The 24,429-nt window shown below is 25.5% G+C and overlaps 1 protein-coding gene and 1 long non-coding RNA gene across 2 annotated transcripts; one reads left to right on the top strand and one right to left on the bottom strand.

Annotated features, from left to right (window-relative positions):
- Positions 1-4,946: 4,946 nt before the first annotated feature.
- LOC132923881 (uncharacterized) lies at positions 4,947-5,677 on the top strand. The gene is made up of 3 exons (XM_060987865.1): positions 4,947-5,160; positions 5,290-5,449; positions 5,515-5,677. Exons 1-3 carry the CDS (start codon positions 4,960-4,962, stop codon positions 5,643-5,645), a joined length of 492 nt encoding a protein of 163 aa, XP_060843848.1. The 5' UTR covers positions 4,947-4,959; the 3' UTR covers positions 5,646-5,677.
- Positions 5,678-6,445: 768 nt separating this feature from the next.
- On the bottom strand, positions 6,446-21,107 carry LOC132927876 (uncharacterized). The gene is made up of 9 exons (XR_009661875.1): positions 20,662-21,107; positions 20,379-20,439; positions 16,863-17,790; positions 13,043-13,249; positions 12,852-12,947; positions 12,698-12,774; positions 7,028-7,182; positions 6,771-6,963; positions 6,446-6,581 (listed from the first exon to the last, which is right to left on the bottom strand). It is a non-coding gene; the product is annotated as an uncharacterized LOC132927876 (long non-coding RNA).
- Between the last annotated feature and the right edge of the window lie 3,322 nt (positions 21,108-24,429).

Genomic DNA, 24,429 nt, shown 5'->3' with positions numbered 1-24,429 from the left:
AATTAGTGTAAAATTATTTGTCATTGATTTAATAATTATTTGGTATCTAAAAAGTTGAGTACCTACCTAGGTACTATTATTTTATAGGTAGTTAATTTTAGGTACTATTTACTACTAGATTTTATTTTTATTTTGTTTTACATTTTGAAATAAAAAGTTGTCTCACTTATTCTATTATATGTATTATCCAACTAAATACTCATAGAAGAATATATGCACACATTTTAGGTACATATATTACATATGCATATAGTATTATAATATTTCATGAAGTATAAAATTGTGAAATATTATTAAATCACACATTAGTACTATTGGGTGTAAGCTCATTATATATATATAATATATATACCCAAATGCACCTACTACATATTATAAAATATTTAAATCGTGAAAGTTATACCCAGTGCAGTAGGTACATAATATAGTACATATATCCCAAAAATATTATTTTAAACATATAATTTTTAGACATTTGTTTAAAACTTAATATTTATCATAAATTCTATCAATTTTAACTATTCATATTTTTTTATTCATACTATAATTATATACTTATTGGACACAAATTATTCAATTATTATTTATGGATAATAACAATAATATATATATATTATTGCGGTTTTATGGGAACTTCTGCTTTAATTTCTATTAGATTTTGTAAGATGGATTTTGAAAAAAAATCTCATTTAAGTGCTCGATCAAAACGAAGACGAATTCAAGAAGAATTAGAAAGGGATAATGGAATTGTTATGGGTGATTCAAATTATGGTCCTACTACAATAAATAGCAATTTTTCTTCTCAAACAAACAATCAATCAGGCTTTCAACCACTAAATGCAACAATTGACAAATCTTCTACCAATCAGAACCCTCAAGAAATAGTAAAAAATCAAGATTTAACTTTTGAGTTTTTAAATAAAAAATCAAGCGTAATATTTACTTCATCTTCATCAGAATCTGAACAAGATGAAGATTATTTTATAAATGAAACATATGATCAAACTTTTCTTTTCCGTACATTAATTGCTAAGTGGGCTGTTGATTTTAATATTCCACAAAATGCATTAAATAAACTATTAGTTGTTTTAAAACAACATAAATGTTTTAAAGATTTGCCTAAAGATTCAAGGACTATTTTGCAATCAAAAACTGTTGAGCCCTATAATTTTGAAACTGTTGAACCTGGAATATATCACCATTTTGGTATATTGAATGGTATTAAAAACAATTTTCCAGAATGTTTGAAAAATAATAATGATATCCATATTGTGGTAGGAGTTGATGGGTTACCAATTTTTAAAAGTAATCCAGAACAATTTTGGCCTATACTAGCATACATTCGTCCGGAAAATAACAAAGTTTTTCTAGTTGGACTTTATTGTGGCAAAGAAAAACCTGCTGATAGCAACAGTTTTATTAAATCATTTACTGACGAAGCACATTTATTAAATAATACTGGTATTTGTATTAATAATAAAGTGTATAATTTGTATATAGACACATTTTGCTGTGATGCACCAGCAAAATCGTTTTTATTAAAAACTAAAGGACACAGTGGATTTTTTTCGTGTTCAAGGTGCGAACATGAAGGTTTATATTTATCAAATAGATTGTGTTTTCCCTTTACTTCGCCTACAAGGTGTCCATCTAAGAGGACACATGAAAATTATGTAATGCAATCCAATGAAGACCATCATGTTGGTAATGTATCTCTCATATCAACATTACCTTCATTTGATGTGGTAAACAATTTTTCACTGGATTACATGCATTTAGTGTGTCTTGGTGTTGTTAGGAAATTGATTCTTTTGTGGATCAAAGGTCCAGTAAGTATTAGATATCCTTCATGGAAAATCAGAGAAATATCAAAACATCTTGAAGATATTAAAGTTAATATTCCATGCGAGTTTGCCAGAAAAACTCGTAAGCTTGATGAAGTAAACCGTTGGAAGGCAACAGAGTTTCGCATGTTTTTGTTATATGTTGGTACAACTGTGACTAAAAATGTATTGACTGTTGAACATTGGAAACATTTTTTTGGTTTGAGTATAGCAATGACTTTACTGCTCAGTCCAGACCATGCTAAATTTATCAATATTGCCAGAAAATTATTAGACAATTTTGTAAAAAACTTTGAAAATATTTATGGTTCTTATTTGATATCCCATAATGTACATGGCCTGACACATATTTGTGACGACTATGATAAGTTTGGACCACTTGATAACTGTTCAGCATTTCCGTTTGAAAATTTCATGGGTTCTCTAAAAAAAATGTTGAGGAAACCGGATAAGCCTTTGCAACAAATTGTCAAAAGGTATAATGAAATCTGTAATTTAAAAACTCAAATTCAAACTCAAATTGCTCCATATCAACTTAGTGGACCACATGTACGTGGACCAATATTAGAAAATGCATTGAAAGGAAACCAATTTACCTGTATCGTATTGGAAACAATGACAATAAAAACAAACATAGAAGCTGATTCCTACCTTCTAACTATTGATGATGATGTTGTAAAAGTTTTTAATATAATATGCAACAACAATTTAAATGAAGTTATTTTAATATGTAAAAAATTTAAAAACAAACACATAATGTTTAATAATCCTATAAAATCATCCAAATTAGACATTTATATAGTTGATGAATTGTATAATAATTTTAATTGGTATGAAATTGGTAGTATTAAAAAAAAAGTTATACTTTTACCTAATAACAATAAATTTATTGCTCTACCAATTATTCATTCTACCAAAATATAAACCTTTTTATAACTTTACTTGTAATACTTGTAATATTTGTACTTAATATATTATTATTATAATTTTTTTTTATTATAATTATAAGTATCAAGATAATTTTATATTTATTATGTGTTAAATCTTACATTCCTAATTTTTTTTATTTATATTATATTTTAACTTGAAAAAAAATTTTTTGTTGGTTTTGAAATTATTAAAGGAAAAATTTTTATTATAGTATAATGTGGTCAATTGTTGCTTTCAAAGACAATTCCGTAGAAGTTGTCCCATCAAATTGGTTTAACAATGAAATGTGTGCTTGGCCAAAAAAAAATTTAAGATCATACATAGATAGTCAAGTATCGCCAAATGAAAAATGTTTTCGTTATTTAAGTGCTCGCAAACTAGGAAAAGATTTAAGTATGAACTTGTTTTTAAATTTTCAGCAATTTAATTGAATTATATTATTTTCTTTGATTCAATATACAGATAATTATAAAATTGCCGAGGAAAAGGCTAATCTGGCTAAACTAACATCTGATTTGTCCACAAATGAATCTTCTCAAGAAAATGACAAAAATAAACCTAAATTGAAAAGAAAACTATCGCTTGATAAACAAACTAAAGACATTGCAAATTTCTGGAGCCCAGATTCTGGTGATGTTTATGGTAAATAAATAAATTTGAATTTATCTTTATTTTTGTAATTTTATGAGATTAAATTATATAAATTAAATTAAATTATATTTTGTAATTTCAGATGATAGTGATACTGATCCACTATACTCTCCAGCATTAAATACTGTTCAAGGTAAAATTAATGTTATGTTTGCATTTTTGAAAAATTGAAAATGTATCATGTTTTCCTCATTTCATTAATATATATTACCAATAGCCATATAAAATATTAATATTGTGGTTAATTCTTTAAAATTACATTTACCAGGCCATTTAATTTAATTCAATTTATACTAGGAAGATAATTATAATAATCTTAATTCTTTATTAATTTATATTATACTCATTGATGATATCATTATTGAATAATTTATAAAAATTAATTTCTGATACTTAATATTACTATTGGATAATGATTTACCTAGTTATTAAATCTGTGAGAATCTGATCTATTTTTCTTAAATATTTTTATTATTATTATTATTATTTAAATATCTTATAGAATATTCTATTAAACTCAATAACTCCATTATCTTCTTATAAATTAGTTAGTTATATTTTAAATATAATATAGTATTTGCTTTGTACATATTATATATATTGATAATGATGTAAATAAATACTTTTAGATGATTTTAAGTATTAGATATTTATACATTTATTATTTAGTAATATTAAATGCTTATTAGAACATATTATTACAGGTAAATTGTCATCGCCAAAACATTTCTCAGCAAGGAAAAAATTAGACTTCGGCAATTGTTCTTCACGTAGCCCATATATTATGTCAAACAAAATTCAAAAACTCAAAAATCCTGGTAAATAAATTGATTTACTAAATTATTTTAAATTTTAATTAGAATTTACAATATATTATTATTTCAGATCAAATTCAAGAAATTTCAATTTTTGATAGTAACAAACATACTACGTCAATCATTAATACTTCATCATCACCATTTAAGGTGACTCATGAAAATTATATTGCAAGTACTTCTCAATCTAGTCAAAAGCAGATAAATAATGTCTTCAATGATAAAAGTGGTATGTATTTATTATTTATGTTAATTTGAGGTACTCCCAAACTTCTTTCATGGCAATAAAAAATCAATAAATATTTTATTTGTATGGCCAGGAAACTGATGATGTGATAAAGTTTATTTTAAAATAATAATATAGTATTTAAAAAATTAAATAACAATTACAGTTTTAATTTTAAATCTATTCATATTAAAGAATATCATATTGTTTTGCCTTTATTTATTATCTAATAAAATTTAAAAGTGTATTTATCAAATACTATTATATAATAATGTAAACAAGTAAATTTCATAATAATGGTAAATAATGGTTTTTAAAATAACATTATGATGGTATAAAGATATATAGTTAAAAATAAATTTTATATTTTTATGATATTTCGTGTCAAGCCCAAAAATTATCAAGATAACAATAAAGTAATTCCGGATATTTTAAATTGAATTTAGATACTCTTGAAAAAATTAACCGTAACGTGTTAAATTTGAAGTATGAAATGAGATCACTTCATGAAAAGATTGATAAAATTGAAGAAATGATCAGAAACAACACAATGAACAGCAATGCTGAATTGAACAAAGATGCAAGTGTATCAGATTTATTTATATCACTAAACAGTGATTTTCCTTTAGTGGATGAAGATGCTCTTCAAACATTTGAAAATAAGCTGTTAGATAACAATTATAGGATACAATTGGTGAGTTGTTATATATATTTAATTTTATATATTTATTTATGAATAAATATAAATATGGGTTTAATGACTAATTGTGTAAATTAATTTTAAATTACCTAAGTATAATTTTTCCATAATTTTATGCTTTAGGTGGCTGAACTTGCCCGTTATGTGCGCAATACATTACCAAGTACCATAAGGGCTATGATGCGTTTTCTTTTCAAAGACACTTTACTACAAGAGTATAGTTATAAGGGGCAAAAGAAAAAAAAAGTGTTTTCAACTCTTGGAGCTAGCTCTATTATATTTGGTAAATTATAGACATTTTACTATGAAGTTGATACAGAAATATTACAACTTTGTTTAAAATTTTAGATGCTGTGAAAAACATGAAACGTTATCAAAAGCACGATAAAATTGATGTGGAACAACCTATGAAAATTTTTATAGCTGGTGCGAAATTTAGAGAGCACAAAATTGTGGAACTACAATCAAATACATTATAATAATATTAAATGTAATCATTGTTATTTATGATTATGACTGTAGTAAAATATATCTACTCTAATAATAAATTTGTTAATATAAGTTTATATTATTAGTGTTATAATTTATTGGTGCTGTTGATGTATATTTAATCACATGATTCTAATACAGAATATATAATAAAATATTTAATTTGCATAAAAAAAATGGAAATTATTATATTGTGTTATAATAATAAAAAGGTACCATTTGAAATAATATTTTGATACTCGTTATTATAATAGAACTAAAGTAAAAATATAATCATTTATAATTTTTAAACTAATTTAAATTATTTATATGATATTGATAAAATATTTTGTATGTAAAAAGTATGATTATATAAATATTTTTTTCTACATTTTTTTGATTACAAAAATATTAAAATAATATTTATAAAACAATGGTTGGCCACTGAAGTTATATTTTATAAATGTTATTTTGATAACATTTTAATAATATTCTTATAATAATGTTCTTTTAATATTCTTATAATAATGTTCTTATAATATTCTTAAAATAATATTTATAAAATGTAACTTTAGTGGCCAACCATTATTTTATAAATATTATTTTAACATTTTTGTAATCAAAAAAATGTAGAAAAAAAACATTTATATAATCATGTTCATTACATACAAAATATTTTTTCAATGTCAAATAAATATTTTTTTGCTATCTGGGAAGATCCATTTATTAAATCTATTTTAAGGGTTTCATGACACTAACTTTTTGTTACACTACTATTGATTTACTATTAATTATATTTAATAACCATTCTATGTACATTGAATTAAAACATGAATATTTTTAGTATCTTTTCGTCCATTTTAAACATAGGATGTTGAAACTGTACCACGTGGTAGAAATGTGAATTCATGTCTCAGCATTCCTTGAGTGATCTGCTGTACTGCCATCTAAAAAAATGTATTCAGTTAAATATGTATAATGATTGGAGAATAACTTAAGAGTACAGTGTTTTATAAGCGGTTAAAAGTATGAATTTTTAAAATGTGTTAAAATTAACATAAGATAGCATGTGTTATAGTGTTTATGAATATGAGCTTAAATGAATTAAATGGAAGCTAGTTATGGTAAATAAGAACCATTTATTTAATCTATATTTCCGGGTTTCATGATACCAACTAGACAATTGAGTGTATTGTAAGTAGTTTGAAATGTATATTAGTTACGGGGCGATGCAAAGTTTGTTGATCCTGCCATATTGAAACCATGGTTAAAACCAGCATGGTATCCATACGGAAAAGTTATTACAAATTCTATTTTCTCTTGTGTTATCTAAAACAATTATATAGAAACAATTAGAATAATTTAACAACATTTCGTATTCAAAATCTTCTACCTTGTCAAATGATGATGATGAGTAGGCAACATTTGTGGATATTTAATAGACATTAATTTATGTGTAAGATATGCGGACATATTGAAAAATCTTAAGAAAAAAGACCATTAACTACTCCTTTAAAGCGCCGTCCATATTCCGGTGGTTTTGCACACCTTAAAAAATAAAATCACATGGGATGAAGTATATAGAAGTTACCATGACATTGGGCTACCTTCGTGAATGCTAAGAAAATTATGTTTTCCACATTCCGAAATAAAAATAAGCTGTATTAACCCCATCCATTTTTATCCCATAATCCTCATTCCCATAGTCCAAAACTGTACCAAGTTTATTAATATATTTTTAGAAAAAAAAAAGTAATACAGTGTAGGGTTTTAATAAATAGTATTAATTTTAAATGTCATGTTTGTAGTCTATAATTTTTTAGCATGATTTAAATAACATTATTTCTATGATGTTTAATTCTAAGACTACAATATCATAGTGTATAATAATGCCAGTTTATTCCTAATTAGTATTTAAATAGATACCTATGTGTTAACTGTTAGGTAAGTAAATGCTACATCACTGATGCATTTTTTAAAATTGTCCAGTATTACTACAACTACTAATTATGTATAAACAATTTTCAGAACTCATATGTCTTATGTAAACTTTATTTGACATGATTAGAAAACTAGCTCTCCAAAATAATGTTGGCACTAGTTTTCACCTAGTTTTGATACAATTTTAGAATTTTATTGTTTATGGTTTAAATGTTCCCATCTAAACTTTACAAACCTTAGCTAGGTATATATTATTTTTCGCATTTAAGATTGCTGTAGTAAAACACTTGATAACTTACGTGAAAAATTTTTCAAAAGTTATTAGAAGTCCACTAATTAAGTTATAACAAATTTGTTATTCTACACTGTATATAGAAACAGACATTCCTCTCTTAAAGGACCATGAAACAAAAAAATGATTTTTACTTATTCAATAGATAGTTAATTACTATAACTAACGGTGGTATTAAAATTTGTGTACGTCGATTTGTTGAGGCGCTAGAGCTCAAGAGAGATAGGCGCGTGACGTCATAAGATCACACGGCGCGGCGGCGGCCTATACTTTTATACAGAAATCGCCGACGCCGGCCTAGGTTATTATTTATACATTTTGTTATATTAAATTCTGCTATAAATAACTTCGTAGTCACAACAATGAACGGACGAATAAAAATACTGCATTTGAATAATTATATTTTTATTAAAAATAAAACGTGTTCTATGTCGATGAACGACGATCAACCGCATTTTACGTTTACACGTCTTTGTAAACGAACGTAGTTTTCAACTTTTATATTTTTATCGTTGGGATCTTATTTTACGAGGTAAAGTAATGTATTATAAATTATAATATTATAATACTATAGTCAAATTTATTTTATTTATTAATAATAATAATTTGTTAATTACATACTTAAATATTTTATATAAAGTTGAAGTAGTTAAGTACCTTATATTATGTTACATTTTATAATAAGAAGTGTTCTCGTATAAGCAAAATATGTATTAAAACAATTTTTATTGGTTTTTGACAGTGTATTACAAATATTTAAATATGTCAATACGTCCATATAGTTTTGAGCCCACTCTGAACGATATTGATATGGCTGATATTCAGCCAGGTACAAATGAACCAGATATAGGAGTACGATTAGAAGGTCGTTCAAAAATGAATGTAAACGATTGGTGTATATGTAATAAATGTATTAGATTTACTACTGACCAAGAATGTATTTGTTGTTTTGAGTTGGAAAAATTACATAAGTTATTACCACATAGTAACAAAAAACCCTGTATAACGGAAATAAGCTCTTTTTCAAAAATTATTTTAGACGAAGAAGTAAGTCATCGATTAGGTAGACCTACCTACAACCTACATAATAGAAACACAATCAATTCAGTTTTTTTAATTTAAATTACGATATTTTTATTACATTTATTAGGTTCTTAATATTACACGGCAACAAATTATTGTTAAATCAAAAAATAAAAGCAAAAAAAAATCGTTATGTTCATCACAGCCAACTAATAAGATGTGGAGGTATATTTGTTATAAACAATTTACTTATTGGATAAACTCGTGGAATTCTATAGGAAAAGGTAGGATGACTATAAGTCCATTGATAATATAATGCAATATGAAACGTATAAATACAAATGTCTACATTTTTGGTTTTGTATAGGTAATCGCATTGTTATTCCATCCTGTGTTGTAAATAAAATACGACAGAAATATCCGGAACAAGACGGTTGTTATGTTGGTTATAAATCATCTACACTGTAAACAAAATATATTAGTTATAATAAATTATCATACATATTATATAATAAATTATTATTACTATATAAAATATATATATTTCAATATTTGTAATATTAATAAGAACACTTCTTATAATTAAATTTTTAAAAATAAAAAAATAAATATATCTATTTTAATGTAAGCCCATTTTATAATATTTTATTTATGTCCTATAACCATATCAATTAATATTAAAATATACTTTATGTTTGGATATTAAAGTAGGTAGGTACATATAAGTAGTAGGCACTCGTACATTAAAATTTAAAATTAAAACAAAATGGTGTAATTTATTTTAGGGGTAAAATGGTTCTTTGTTCTGTATTTGGATGTAATTCAAATAACGATAAGAAAAGGGCAACTTGCAGTCAATCTGAAAATATAAATTTTTATAGTTTTCCAAAAAGAAATAAATCACCACTTAGATTTAAACAATGGTTAGTGTTTTGTAAACGTAAAGATTTTGTTCCGGGTAATGGATCTAGAATATGTTCAAAACATTTTCAAGAACAAGATTTTACAGAATCGAGTAAACTAAAAAAACAGCTACTGCCAAATGAAAAAATAAAATTATATTTAAATTCCGATTCTATTCCAACTATTTACAAAGTTGATGATCTTAGACCCAAAACATCTCGAAGTATAAGAATGTCCCGAAAAAGAAACGTAGAAGATATTATATCAAAACAAAATTCAACAAGCACATCGGTAAAACAATTTAAAATTGACAATTTCGTAGACAATTTTAATGAATCTGATTCCGATGAAGATAATTTACTAGATACCAATAATCCAAATTGTATTTACTTCAATGATAATCCGAATGATAAAGGCATACAGTGTGATTTAGGCAATGAAAACTACAAATTATATAAGCCTACAAATGACATATCTTTTGAAATAGAAAACCAAGAAGAAGAAGAAGAAGAAGAAGAAGAAGAAGAAGAAGAGTATGAAGAAGAAGAAATATATGAATGTAAACAGACACGGCAAAAACTATCATTAAACATTGAAGATAATTCTTGTTTTTTTGTATTTTGGGATTGTTTATTGCCACTTTTTAACCGTTGCCGTCAATGTAAATCTACAGTTGTAACCGTCCAACATTATATCCAAGGGGCATTGCTATCTGTTATAACTATATGTGATAGAAACCATAAATTAATTTGGCGTTCACAAAATAAGATTAATAAACGGCCATTGGGAAATATATTAATTGGATCTGCTTTGACTTTATCTGGAATTCTATATACACAAATGGTAGCTTTTTGTGATTCGTTAAAACTATCATTTTTTTCTCGTCCGGTATATGATAAAATAATTAAGCGTTATACTGGACCAATCATCTGTAATATTTGGGAAGATCATAAGAAAAGTACAATTGATACTATTAAAAATTCAGAAAATGATATTTGGTTAGCTGGAGATGGGCAGTATGACTCTCCAGGCTTTTGCGCCAAGTATTGTATCTATTCGGTAATGGATTTACGTAGTGGAAAAATAGTAGACTTTAAACTTGTTCAAAAAGGTATGGTAAAAGGTGACTTGGAAAGAAAAGGTTGTGAACTATTACTTAATGATCTGACCAAAAATCAAAATTGCAATATTAAATTATTTCTTACTGATCGACATATAGGAATTCGTTTTTACATTAGAACACAACATCCTGAAATACAACATGAATTTGATGTGTGGCACCTATCTAAAAGTTTGATGAAAAAAATGAAAACATTAGAAAAAAAACATGAAAAAGCTTATTTATGGAAAAGTAGTATAAATAATCATCTCTGGTGGGCTTCGCAAAACTGCAAAGGTGACGGTCAATTATTAGTTGAAAAATTCACGTCTCTACTACATCATATAAAAAATGAACACGAATGGGAAGAAAATGGAGTAATAAAAACATGCGATCATGATCCATTAACAGATGAAGAAATAAATAAAAAATTGTGGTTAAAATCTGATGATGAATCATATTATGCATTAAAAAAAGTTATAACTGCAAAAGATTTTATAAAAGATTTGCCACATGCAAAAAATTTTGTGCATACTGGCCGTTTGGAATCTTATCATAATGTAAGGTTAAAATATATGCCAAAACGGATACATCTGAAATATAGAGGTATGTACATAAGATCTATTTTGGCTATATTGGACCATAATTACAATACAAATAAAACACTAGTAGGTGATAAAATGGTATATTCAAAACCGTTAGGAAAATATACAATAAAGAATGTATATGAGCGTATTGATACTGATTGGCGAAAACAAATTATGCATGAAGTACTCGATTTAGCTAAAAAAAAAAACAAACGAATATAGCATTATAACAATTCCAGAAGAAATAGAAATTCCCAAGTCTATAGCTCCAATACCAAGACCAAATATTGAAGAAATACGTTCTAAAAGATATTCAAGATTTTCAATTTAATTTTATAATTCTGTTCAAAATGTTTAAATTGTAATTTTTATTTTTTAGTATAATACATATTTATTTATATATATATATATATATGTAATATTTAAATATATATTTATGTGAAATATCGAAAAAATATTATTTCATTAGCTATTCTAAATTCTAATATTATATTAACTTATAGGAAATAAACATTAATTATATACATTTAAATTTAATACGACCAAACGTACACCAAATTGTATTAAAACCCACATTCTTATGATTATTGTCTTGATTTGTAAATTTGGTAAATATAACAAAAAATATAAATAAATAACCTAGGCCGTGTCGGCGATTTCTGTATAAAAGTATAGGCCGCCGCCGCGCCGTGTGATCTTATGACGTCACGCGCCTATCTCTCTTGAGCTCTAGCGCCTCAACAAATCAACGTACACAAATTTTAATACCACCGTTAGTTATATTAATTAATTACCTATTAATTGAATCAAAGTCATTTTTTTTTGTTTCATGGTCCTTTAATTGTATGAAGAGCAAGTGAAAAATATAAAAATATTTTAGAAGTATAAAAGTGTTAGGAAAAGATTGAACTAGACAAATAGAAGAATAACATAACTGATAAAAGAAGTTAATTATCCAAGTAATATAAATGTTTTTATTTTTATAATTTCTTCTTTATTAGGTTTATTAATTTCAATTTTTTTTTTTTATTTACCCTTATATTGGTATAAATTATATTATAGGTTTTGGTTTAATTTATATATTTTGTTGTTCAAGTTTAATAGTTAATATTTTTTTAATAATAAGATGATCATAAAAAATGTATTTTAAAAATAAATTTTAACACTCATGATGAATGAATTTATATCCATTCCATCAACATGTAACCATCCACTAACCTATTCACTGTTAGCTCGTATGAAATCAATTGTCTAAACGATACCATGTTTTTTTGAGAAAAGTTGAACACGACACCCTGTGCAAAATATTTAGCAATATTCAATTATAATCAAACCTTACAGACTTAAATTAAACAAATGCACATTTACATACTTGAGTTCAGCCGAATTTATCGATTGTGATTCATATAGTTCTTTTTTTGATAATTCATTTTTGCATTTTTCTTTATTATATTTGTCATCAATTGTACTATTATGTATTATAAAAAAACAATTAAAATTACATAATGATAATTATGAAAGTTTAATAAATTCATTATTTTAAGCACTAGCTGAATCACTTACACTATTTTAGGTGAGTTTATTTCATTTCTAATAAAACTGTCTAAATTCTCTTAAGTATTTTTTATAAACATTTTACAATTGACGACAAGCATTCTGGCTTTCTTTTAAGTCTATCTACGAGGTCTTTAATTTTCTTTTCGTATATCTAAGAGAAGAAACGCTACTCAAATTTGTCTGAACTCATTTTCTCTATAGAAACTTAAGCTACTGGAAAAATAGAAGAATAACATAACTGATATCTGATTAAGCTTTGTTATTACATATCCAATAAATTTAAATTTAATGCATTAGATTATAAAAATAATACCAACATATAAATTGAAATCCATTAAATAACACAGAATAGTTATAAAATGAAGTAATAAATATTATTTATTTTGTTTTATACAAAAAAAAAATATAAATGTATAGTTATTTAATTGAACAAAATAAAATACATAATTACGATTGAAAATTATTATCTTATATATGATCTTACTAATTAATAAAACCAATAAGATGTAAGCCTATTATAAATTTGATTATAAAAAAAAAAAAAATGGATTAAAACTTCATTATAAATAGCTGACTTGGTAAATTTGTTGATGACCTTATATAAAAAAAGTTTTCATAATTGAAAACATGTAAAATTTGTTTGATTGAAAATTAAGATATGTTTGTCTGTACTATAGACATTTTATACTTATCAGAAGTTACTGATATTGTAATCATGAAAATAGTTTGAAAATGAAAAAAAATAATAATTGTTAACTTTAATAACCACAAATCAAAAAAATGTTTGTTGTAGTTGAATATTCATATAACACCGTCATCACTTCCATTTATTTAAAATGTTTCAGCTGCTGAATAAACTAATATAATTACAAAAATTAAAACAAATCGATATACCTAAATATAAAAAAGTAGAAACAATTATTGTGAAAAAAAATCTTTTAATGTATACTAAGCTTTCTTCATTTTTTTAAAACTTACTAAGGGCGTTATTATTAGAGTTAACAATCATAAACCATAAATTAGTAACTATAAATAAGATAATTTACTAAATTACATTATACCGCCCTAATAATTATAGGAGTTTATGTACACAAATGAATGACAGTAAATCATTGTTTTAATTTTTTCTTTTAATTATTTACAATTTTATTATATATTTTAGTCATAAATTCAAGACTTGACAGCATCCTTTTTATTATAATCATCAGAACTAACAGATTTGTCTTCATTGTTATCTTAAAACATTTATTAAGACAATATTTAAGCATTATGTGATATTAAAAACTTAAAATACAATTGTATCGTTAATTTTGTGAATAAAATATATGACCTTTGGAAAATTTGTCTTAAATATGAATACAACACTGTCTATACATCATGTTATATCTTTAAGAAACTTTAAGAGAACATAACTTTATTAGAAACTCACAGAATCTACTTAACAATCATTTAAAAATATTAATGTTATGCACACGACAAATTATAATATGAAAGCATGATTTAGAGTGTTTATGAAATATCAGGTAAAATCGTGTAATTAAAAGTTTATAATGGTAATTTAGAATAATTTTATATATCAAATGGTCAAAGCCTCAATAAATTAACTTAATAATTGATACTATTAGACTATTATAAACAATTATAATTTTATAAATATGACTACATTAAAATATAAAATAATGGTTTCTGAAATATCAGGAAAATTGTACAAATAAGGGTTTATAATGGTAAATGAGAACGATTTTCTCTATCAAATGGTCAAGGCCTCAATATATTAACTTTAGAATTATTAATTTTATAAAAATTTATAAATATATATATTTGAAATTTATCAAAATAATCATTAAATTATATGATTTATAGTGTTTATGAAGTATCTGGTAATAATGTATAAATAATAGTTTGTAACGGTAAATTAGAATGATTTTCTCTATCTAATGGTCTAGGTTTCAATATATTAACTTAATAATTGATTATTTATCAATTATATAAAAATATAAATGATATACATACAACAAATTATAATATGAATGAATGAATGCATTATTTAGAGTGTTTATGAAATATCAGGTAAAAATTGTAAAAATAATAGTTTATAATGGTAATTTAGAATAATTTTATATATCAAATGGTCAAGGCTTCAATATATTAACTTAACAATAGATACTATTAGACTATTATAAACAATTTTAATTTTATAAATTTAACTACATTAAAATATAAAATAATGGTTTCTGAAATATCAGTAAAATTGTATAAATAATAGTTTATAATGGTAAATTAGAATGATTTTATATATCAATTGGTCAAGGCTTCAATATATTAACGTTAGAATTGTTTATTTTATAATAATTTATACATTTATATATTTGACATTTATCAAAATAATCATTTAATTGCATGATTTATAGTTTTTACGAAGTATCAGGTAAATATTGTATAAATAATAGTTAGTAATGGTAAATTTGAATGATTTTCTCTATCAAATGGTCTAGGTTTAATATATTATCTTAAGAACTGTATTTTACAATCATTTAAATATATGATTTTCATACATATGATAAGTTATAATATGAAAGCATGATTATAGTTTTTATGATGTATCAGATAAAAATGTTTAAATAACAGTCAGTAATGATAAATTATAATGATTTTCTCTATCTAATGGTCTAGGTTTCAATACATTAACTTAATAATTGATTGTATTATATTGTTTTAAAAAATTTTAATATTTTACATTCGACTACATTAAAATATAAAATATTGATTTATGAAATATCAGGAAAATCGTATAAGTAATAGTTAGTAATGGTAAATTAAAATGAATTTCTGTATCTAATGGTCAAGGTTTCAAGACATTAATTTAAGAATTATGTATTTTATAACTATTCAAAAATATTAATTTTATACATTTAACAAATTATAATATCAATGCATGTTTAAAAATTTTTTGATATTGTGTTTAATGTTCTTATGATATTTAATAATGGTTAATTAGAAATTATTTTATTTATTTATTATTTATTCATGTTTTATGGTGATAATCTCTTTGTAATTAAACAAATTTTACGAAATAAAACGAATGCTACGTTTTGCACCAAATGAAGTATTTATTCTTTCCTAGTTGGCGGGTATAATATAAATTAGTCATCGTAATTGCTAGATATCTAAGAATTTATGCATGCATTATTTGTAGAAAGCATATACGTATGACAACTTATAATCCTTATGACGTGCATGTTCTGTTTTTAACGTAAAGTACATTTAATGGTTAAATTAAACTTACATATCAGTGTGTGTGCTGGTTCAATTTATAGTCCTGACTTCTAATTTAGCAAGCGAAATAAACATTTAAGTAAATTATATCTTTTCTCATTTTACAGAATTTTCTAAATTTAATTAAATAAATAAAATTATTGTTATTTTATCACATACTCTGCAAGTGTGAGGATTTATTTTATATGGTGTACACAAAATGACCACCTATTGTAATGAATCACAGATGGCTAGTGAATGATGATTACATATATGATATACTACATACACTAATTGCTATTCAAAGAAAACCGAATGATAAATAAAATAATAAGTTGATCAGAACAATAGAATTATATTTGCGATAGGTACGTAGGGTACGTTAAATAAGGAATGAGAAACTCTTACAATGTTGTACCGAAACGACACTCGCTCAAAATGTATTAACAAATCGTTGTACAATTGTCGTTGACTGTTTATCATTACTGCGCACGGTTACATAAGTGAACTTAATAAATGGAAACTAGACATACACACACTGACATGTACAAAAATATTGCTTAAAATTAACTTATTATTAGCTAATGATTAAATCCCAACGCGATCTCGAGAACACTTTGTATGATGTTGACATTGGACAATTCCCACTTTCCCAGATGCAGTTCTGAGGCATTGGTGATATCAGTTGTGATAATGATAGTATACACGCAAGCCCTATCTGGCTTACTATTGACAGCACATCCAATATACTAGGTAAATATAATGTATCATTGCTGGATCATTCCTGAAATAACACGCAGGCAACAGTTGTTCTTTCGACATTCATTATTTCTTAATGCAATCGGTATTCTTATAAGACATTTAAGTATTTCTTGTGAATAATATATTTTTATTTTTGTAAATTGGCCATCTACCCGATACGACCTTAAGACGAGTATTAACCCTTATTATATTCCATGTATGTCACATTACTCACATTCCCTTTTCACAAAAATCCTGGTAAGTTCACAATCTATAAAATCTCACACTTTTATAGGCTTCAGATTCACTATGGAGTATCATTTGAAGATAGCAGGTAAAGAGTCACTAACCCACGCCCTCCCCCCCAATATATTCTGACATAAATATCATAATTCATTATGTGTTATAATAATAATTACTACGGGTCATTAATAAGTTAATTTTATATGGACTCGAGCACTGTACGAGTACTAGGTAGTTTTACGCCTATGAGCGTATGCTAAGAATAATAATATAAATGTACAATAAGAATACCGGCCAAAGAAATTGTTTATAAATTATGGTCCTAAGAAAATACGTTACCAATAGTACACGAATAGGACATGTTCCACATACCAACCAAGGACGCAATGGTAGTCGGCGGGTGATGGACCCGATGAAGTGTTGCACCGTCGAGCTCCTAGGAAATGGCAGTTGACTTTGATGACTTACAAAGTGTAGGCTCTGAACAGGGTTACCAAATCATAATGGCGTGACATCTAATATAAAAATATAAAATGAATGTAATAATAAATATAATATTAGCGGAGACGTCTGTTAGTAGACAATGAATACAAATACAAACACCTCGCGATATATGAACAAAACCAGTTTCCTTAAATATATCGTTACATAATACGAATAACAATATAAAAAACGTTTTTCAGTGTCACTTGAAATTCGCTATACCATGAGTTGGCAATTATAAGTACTTAATAAATAAGAGCTGCGTTACAAAAATAATTTTGATAATAAATACCGGACAGTTAATACATTAAAATTTGTACCTTTTTTTATTTACGGTTTCAAGACAATAACTTAATAATTGGGCTTTTAGAATCATTTAAAAAAAAAGAAATATTTAAATTAGTCAAAATAATCATAAAAGAAAATATTGTATAGTGTTTATCAAATATCAGATATAATATTACATAATATGATAATGATAGTTAATAACAATAAAATTGAATAATTTTTAAATAACTGTACTTTAGTACAAAACCCACTAACTATACATTTGTAAATATACCGCTAATAGACAATTATTTGAGCTCATTTATGAAACTTTTTATAAATAAATTGCTCTCTAGAGGTTTTTCATAACCCCAATATAGACCAATTAAAAAAATATAATGATAATTCAATAACTGAACACATTTTAGAATAGGCCAAAATGTACTACACAAACTCTTTGTAAGAGGTAATCCATCAATACCTATAAGTATTTTAATAATTGTACAAAAATGATGATAGCTCCCTAGGGGTACAGAACAAATTTCCATTGAATGATAACAATTAATTTTTAGTATAGTTCTAGCATCTTTACAATATTACTTAAACATTTATACGATTTTAAAGACTTTAACAAAGCAGATAAGGCGCTGTTAGTAATATTAAATGTGACTGAACATTTAGTAATTAATTTAAATTTTGAATCTTTATTATCATTAAAATAATTAAAATGATTCAACTCTTGATCAGTATCAGAAATAGTATAAGATAAATTATTATCTTCAATACATTGTATGAATGAAGAAAAATTAAGTTTATCTGAAATCAAATCTGATATTTGACTTTCATTAGCAACAACAACATTATTACTAACAATTATATCTTGATTTGGTATATCATTTGGTATATCATTTCTAGATAAATTTGGGTGTTGACAAATTCTATTAACATCAATTACTTCAATTTATTCCAAAAACTACAACAAACTAGGTATAGTGAATTCGGCGAGACATAATTTATTAATATGTTAAATAATAATAACCATAAGATCCTTTTATAAATGGTTATTAGGTTAGTTAAAATTAATATAATTTAGTATAAAATTTAATCTAGAACCTAAGTAAATAATAGATATAACATAATACAGCAAATTTAAGAAAACCATAGATAGATTATTTTAAAAATAAAAGTTACTGAACTCGAAAGTTTAAATAATGAACAAAATAAGTAGGTATATTAGTAGAGTACCTATTTGTAAAATATATGTACACTGTATAAAGTTGATTGTAAATGTAGATGAGTACCAATTTTATTAGCTAGGTATATTTTGTTGATATATTATAATATATTCACATAACTTTAAGTTGAGGTTAACCGCCAAAGTGTTTAAATAGTTATATTATTTAAAAATATATATTAAACAAGTACCAGCTAAATATTATTAACAGGGCTAGGATGTATTATTTACATGCTAATAGTAACAAGAAAATATACGTTAGTTTTTATAAAATATTTAAAAATACGCATTCAATTTTTATAAGATACGCACAAAAATTATTGATAGGCACAAAAAAATATTTATTTAATTGATATATTTCAGTGATTGACTGATTGTCATCATAATATGATTGACATTAAAAATCAAAAATTATTTATATTCATAAATTATGATAAATTATATTAATTCACATTCAACAGTAGATGATTATGTATTATAATTGCATATGATCACCACATGAACGCACACAGCCTCTGTGCCTTAAAGGCACTGATATGCTTATACACTATATTGATATCAGAATGAATTTACTACTGTAAAAATAAATTGCAAGAAATAACTTTCTGTAATAATAGATTTTGTTATATAACAGTTTAAAAATAAAACAATAATTGATGGCCGGTTGGCATACAATATTTAAAAGACAATAAACTAATTGATTGGCCTGTTTGGCACAATACAGTATGTATATAAAAACAATAAATTAATTAATTGGCCTGTTTGGCACAATATAAAATATAACATAAAATACCTAATATGAACAAAAAATATATGGTTATGATCCAATACAAAAAATAATCTTATACATAAAATAATATAATATTGTTGGCCTTTACTAGCTCAACAAGAGTACAAGAATAACAAAATGTAAAAAAATAATGGTAACAATATTATTATGATTGACCTAAGCTGGTGCAATACACAGTAGTAATAATTAAAGTATGTAATTGGCCTAAGCTGGCTCGACAACAATGTATAAAAATATAATATGTATAATGCTAGCTCAACAACACTATAATAATAATAAGCCATGTAATAATATAATAAATAATATAATGTGGCTTGTCAGCCGATTACCTGGGAACTGATGTCCATTGGTGGCTTCGAACCAGAACGCTATTATCTCGGGATGCCCAAACTTGCACAATAAAAATAATACAATATAAAATAAAATGTATGACAATCCCGAGAACGTATGGCTAACAGGCCACTAGCTCAGACAAATAACTCAAATAAAACACGCACAACGAAACCAAAAATACAAACAACTAATTCACGTGGTTCTGCGAGTATGTCTATCGTCGCCCTGAAGTGGGTAATAACATTAATGGCTTTATAAAAGAATAATGACGATACTTACAGAAACCAATATAAATACACAAGACGTTGAGAACAATAAGAAGAATCACTGGCTGGTTAAAGGTGTGAAAAATGTTTCAATGCAAAAATGCTGACAAAAACTGCTTAAATAAAAGAAATACCACTGGCTGGGAACTGTCGTGCACCTCGAGAGGCAGAGAAAGAAAAGCGAACGTAGAAAAATAATTTGAGGTTTTGGCCGAACTTTTACATAAAAACACAATGACCAATGAAAAAACACATATTAACAAAAAATGCATTTCAGTACCACTTTAACAAATAGAAACATTGAAATATCGACTTTCGGTGGCACTGAAAGCATTACATACGATTTAAGACATTAGAGAACATTGAAGACGTAAAATATAATATATAAATAAAAAGTAATAACCGTTGGACCTACGCACGCCGCTCACCATCAGTCCGATAAAAGCATATCGCTATATTACTATCATGAGCCGACAGTGAGACAACGTACGCAGTCGCGGCACAATAATTCTCGCGCTGCCTAATGGCGCGAACACCACATATTTTATATCAATTTAACTATATTACCGGCTTAAACACAATAAATACACTCGTACTAGAATATTATGCAAATATATGCATTAGGCTCAATGTATTATGCGAAAACATACGAGTTAAAAATAGTTACATTTCCGTTAGAAAAATATGAATCGTAGTATCGTACATATTACTTTTTCATTAAAACTATTTAAACATAACAAATAACACATGGTACACTGGTGTTGCATAAAAATCTTCGCCCTGATTATTATAAGTAGGTATGTACAATGTACTTAACATTAGGTAACTACGACAGCAAGCGTAGCAACAATAAAACACCAATAGACACTGCAGAATGCAGATGACTGTCGGAGTCATTGGACAGACGAAGAAAGAGTTATGAGTTTATGACGATTGACGATTAATAATCGTTCGGAATTTTCGATTATTTTTATTCTATTTACAAAATTAAATTTTATTGCTTTCACACGCGACGTCTTACCATAGTTGTATCGCACACACGAATGAATTCGTGGTATAACATGATATCATGACCCGTGATGACTGACGTCTGGCGGGATAAGAAATGGTAATTTACGACACTTATTATGTTATTAGATATTCTATTTTTTATTTATAAAGTAATAGATTAGATTAGTCGTTATGTCACAATCTATAATGATAACGCGTCTGGTTCCAAACAAACCGTTATCAAGGTTCATTCCATAAGAAATGCATTGACCTTTTATTTTTTTTGATTCTTTTAGTTTTTTCATCATTTAAAATTGCTTTTTTAGTTTTTAAATTGATTTTATAGTATTGTATACATATTAAAATATATATTTAACCAATATTTATGTAGGTAGATTCACTTTTATATTTAAACTTATGTCCTAAAGCAGGCACGTCAAACGCTGAGCGGACTGTTCGTTTTTTCAATTGATTTGCATAGTTTTCTGTTCAATATTCTTGGCCAGATATTTAATTGGTATACATTATATTATTATATGTTCAGTAGTGTTCAAATTATTGATTATTTAGCACAAAAAAAAATTTTAATTTTACTTATTTATTTACTGTTTAGTGTTAGAATTTGTTTATATTTAACTTTTAACGTGTATAACATAAAATCTTTACAATGTACCTACTTATATTTTTTAGTTACTTTAAAACATGGCATCGATAATAAAAATTCATAAGATAATTGAATTTATTAGTGATTTTAAGATTATTGCTAAAGGCAAAAACCATTTTGAAAGTGGAAATGTCGATAGTTGCAATTTTGTTTTGGGAATTTTAAAAGGAAATGTGCATTCTAGCATGAAAAATAAATTAAATGATGTTGAGGTGAACTTAGTTTTTATTTATTGATTTAGATTTCATTAAGATTATGCAATTACTAATGTAAAAATAACTATATAACTTTTTAAGATTGATCAAACATTTATAGTTGTGCCTCTATTATTTTACAAAATTTTAAATTATATCATACATTTAAAAGATATTTTTTTCTTAATATTTCAGATTTGTATAAAGAATAATTCTGTAGAATATGCTAAATGCTCATGTGCAGTAGGAGACAAACTAAATGTAGCCATATGATGGCTTTATTATTACATGGACATAAACATATATCGGTTACTGACTCTGAATGCTCTTGGAAAAAGAAAAGAAAAGTTGATGATGATATTGTAAAATCTATCTATGATCTCTACCCAGATGATTTCTCTATAATTAAAAATACTAATTGCGATTTAAAAAAACTATGTTTTGAAAAGCTTAAACTAAGTAACCATATAGTAGGATTTTCTTGGTCACTGAAACCCGAACCTATTAACCATTTAAATGATATTGTAAATTTACCACCATTAGAGTCTATACTATTTTCTAAAGAATTTGAATGTGCTATCAATAAAAAAGAATTTATTTAAATTAGACCAAAATAAAATAGAAAAAATAGCTACATACACAACCAGCCAATCAGAAAATATAAAATGGTCCCTTTATAGACAATATAGAATTACTGCAAGTAATTTCCACAAAGTTCTGAAATGCATTCATCGAAACGTTTCCACCATCATTATTTAAGACATTTTTAGGCAATTACAATCTAAATTCAGTACGATCTATTTAATGGGGTAAAAATCATGAAGAAGTGGCATTAAATGAATTTAAAAACAAATATAAAATTGATGTTTTATCTACTGGTATTTGGATTCATGAAGCAGGAGTAATAGGTGCAAGTCCTGATGGACTTGCTACTATAAATAATAAAAAATATTGTATTGAAATCAAATGTCCATTTAAGTATCGCAATCAAGATTTAAAACAGCGTTTGTCAGACAACTCAGATTATATAATATACTTTGATACAGATATAAATAATTACAAATTAAATATAAAACATGAATATTTTGATCAAATTCAAGGTCAAATCTATTTAACTAAATCTGAAGGTAGTATTTTAATCATTTGGACTACTAAAATTATAGTAGCTGTGGAAATTGAAAAAAATTTTAGCTGGGTTACAAATATTGACAGTTTAATTGATTTTTATTTTTCAGTATACATTCAATGGTTATTAAAAAACAATACAAATACAAATTAAACATGAAACAGTTTAAACAATTTCATTATTAAAATATTATATTATAATCTAATAATACAATTTATATACATATTACTTCTTATTTAACTAAAGCTTACCTAACTAAACTCGCCCAAAAATTTCGTAGTGTCACATCAGCTGTCGAAAAACGAAAAAAAGAACACGATTCTCTTACAGAATTATGTGAACATTGGGGTGCCCAGCAGTTGACCATGATTAAAAGACCTAAAGTTTCTGATATATACAACACTATAAAGTCAGTTTAAAAAATAAGAAATCAATTTTAAAGGGTTAAAAAACCAAAAGAATCAAAAAAAATAAACAGTCAATGCATTTCTTATGGAATGAACCGTGATAACGGTTTGTTTGGAACCAGACGCGTTATCATTATAGATTGTGAGTCACACTATTCTCCCCTATACCACAAAATATATTAATATTAATAAATATTTTATTTTTTTTATATTAATTTATTATTTTATATATATATTAATATATTCTGTGCTTCATGCGCGTCGTCTTATCAAACAGCCTTTCCGGTCGAGACCGCCGTTTTTACTGTGCGGCTGTACATATTATAAACATACTACTTAGTAAGTAGGTACTTTATCTTTATAATTCGCTGGAATCGTCTAAACTATTTCAGTGTATAGA

The sequence above is a fragment of the Rhopalosiphum padi genome, chromosome 3 (assembly GCF_020882245.1).
Source record: "Rhopalosiphum padi isolate XX-2018 chromosome 3, ASM2088224v1, whole genome shotgun sequence".
Taxonomy (NCBI): Eukaryota; Metazoa; Arthropoda; class Insecta; order Hemiptera; family Aphididae; genus Rhopalosiphum; species Rhopalosiphum padi.
This window is presented reverse-complemented; position numbering and strand designations above follow the sequence as displayed.

Bases quoted from the DNA above. Each gene is read 5' to 3' on its own strand.
- LOC132923881 (XM_060987865.1), top strand. From the start codon at position 4,960: ATGAGATCACTTCATGAAAAGATTGATAAAATTGAAGAAATGATCAGA. The intron at 5,161-5,289 runs GTGAGTTGTTAT...TTTATGCTTTAG, and splicing joins ACAATTATAGGATACAATTG to GTGGCTGAACTTGCCCGTTA. The intron at 5,450-5,514 runs GTAAATTATAGA...TTAAAATTTTAG, and splicing joins AGCTAGCTCTATTATATTTG to ATGCTGTGAAAAACATGAAA.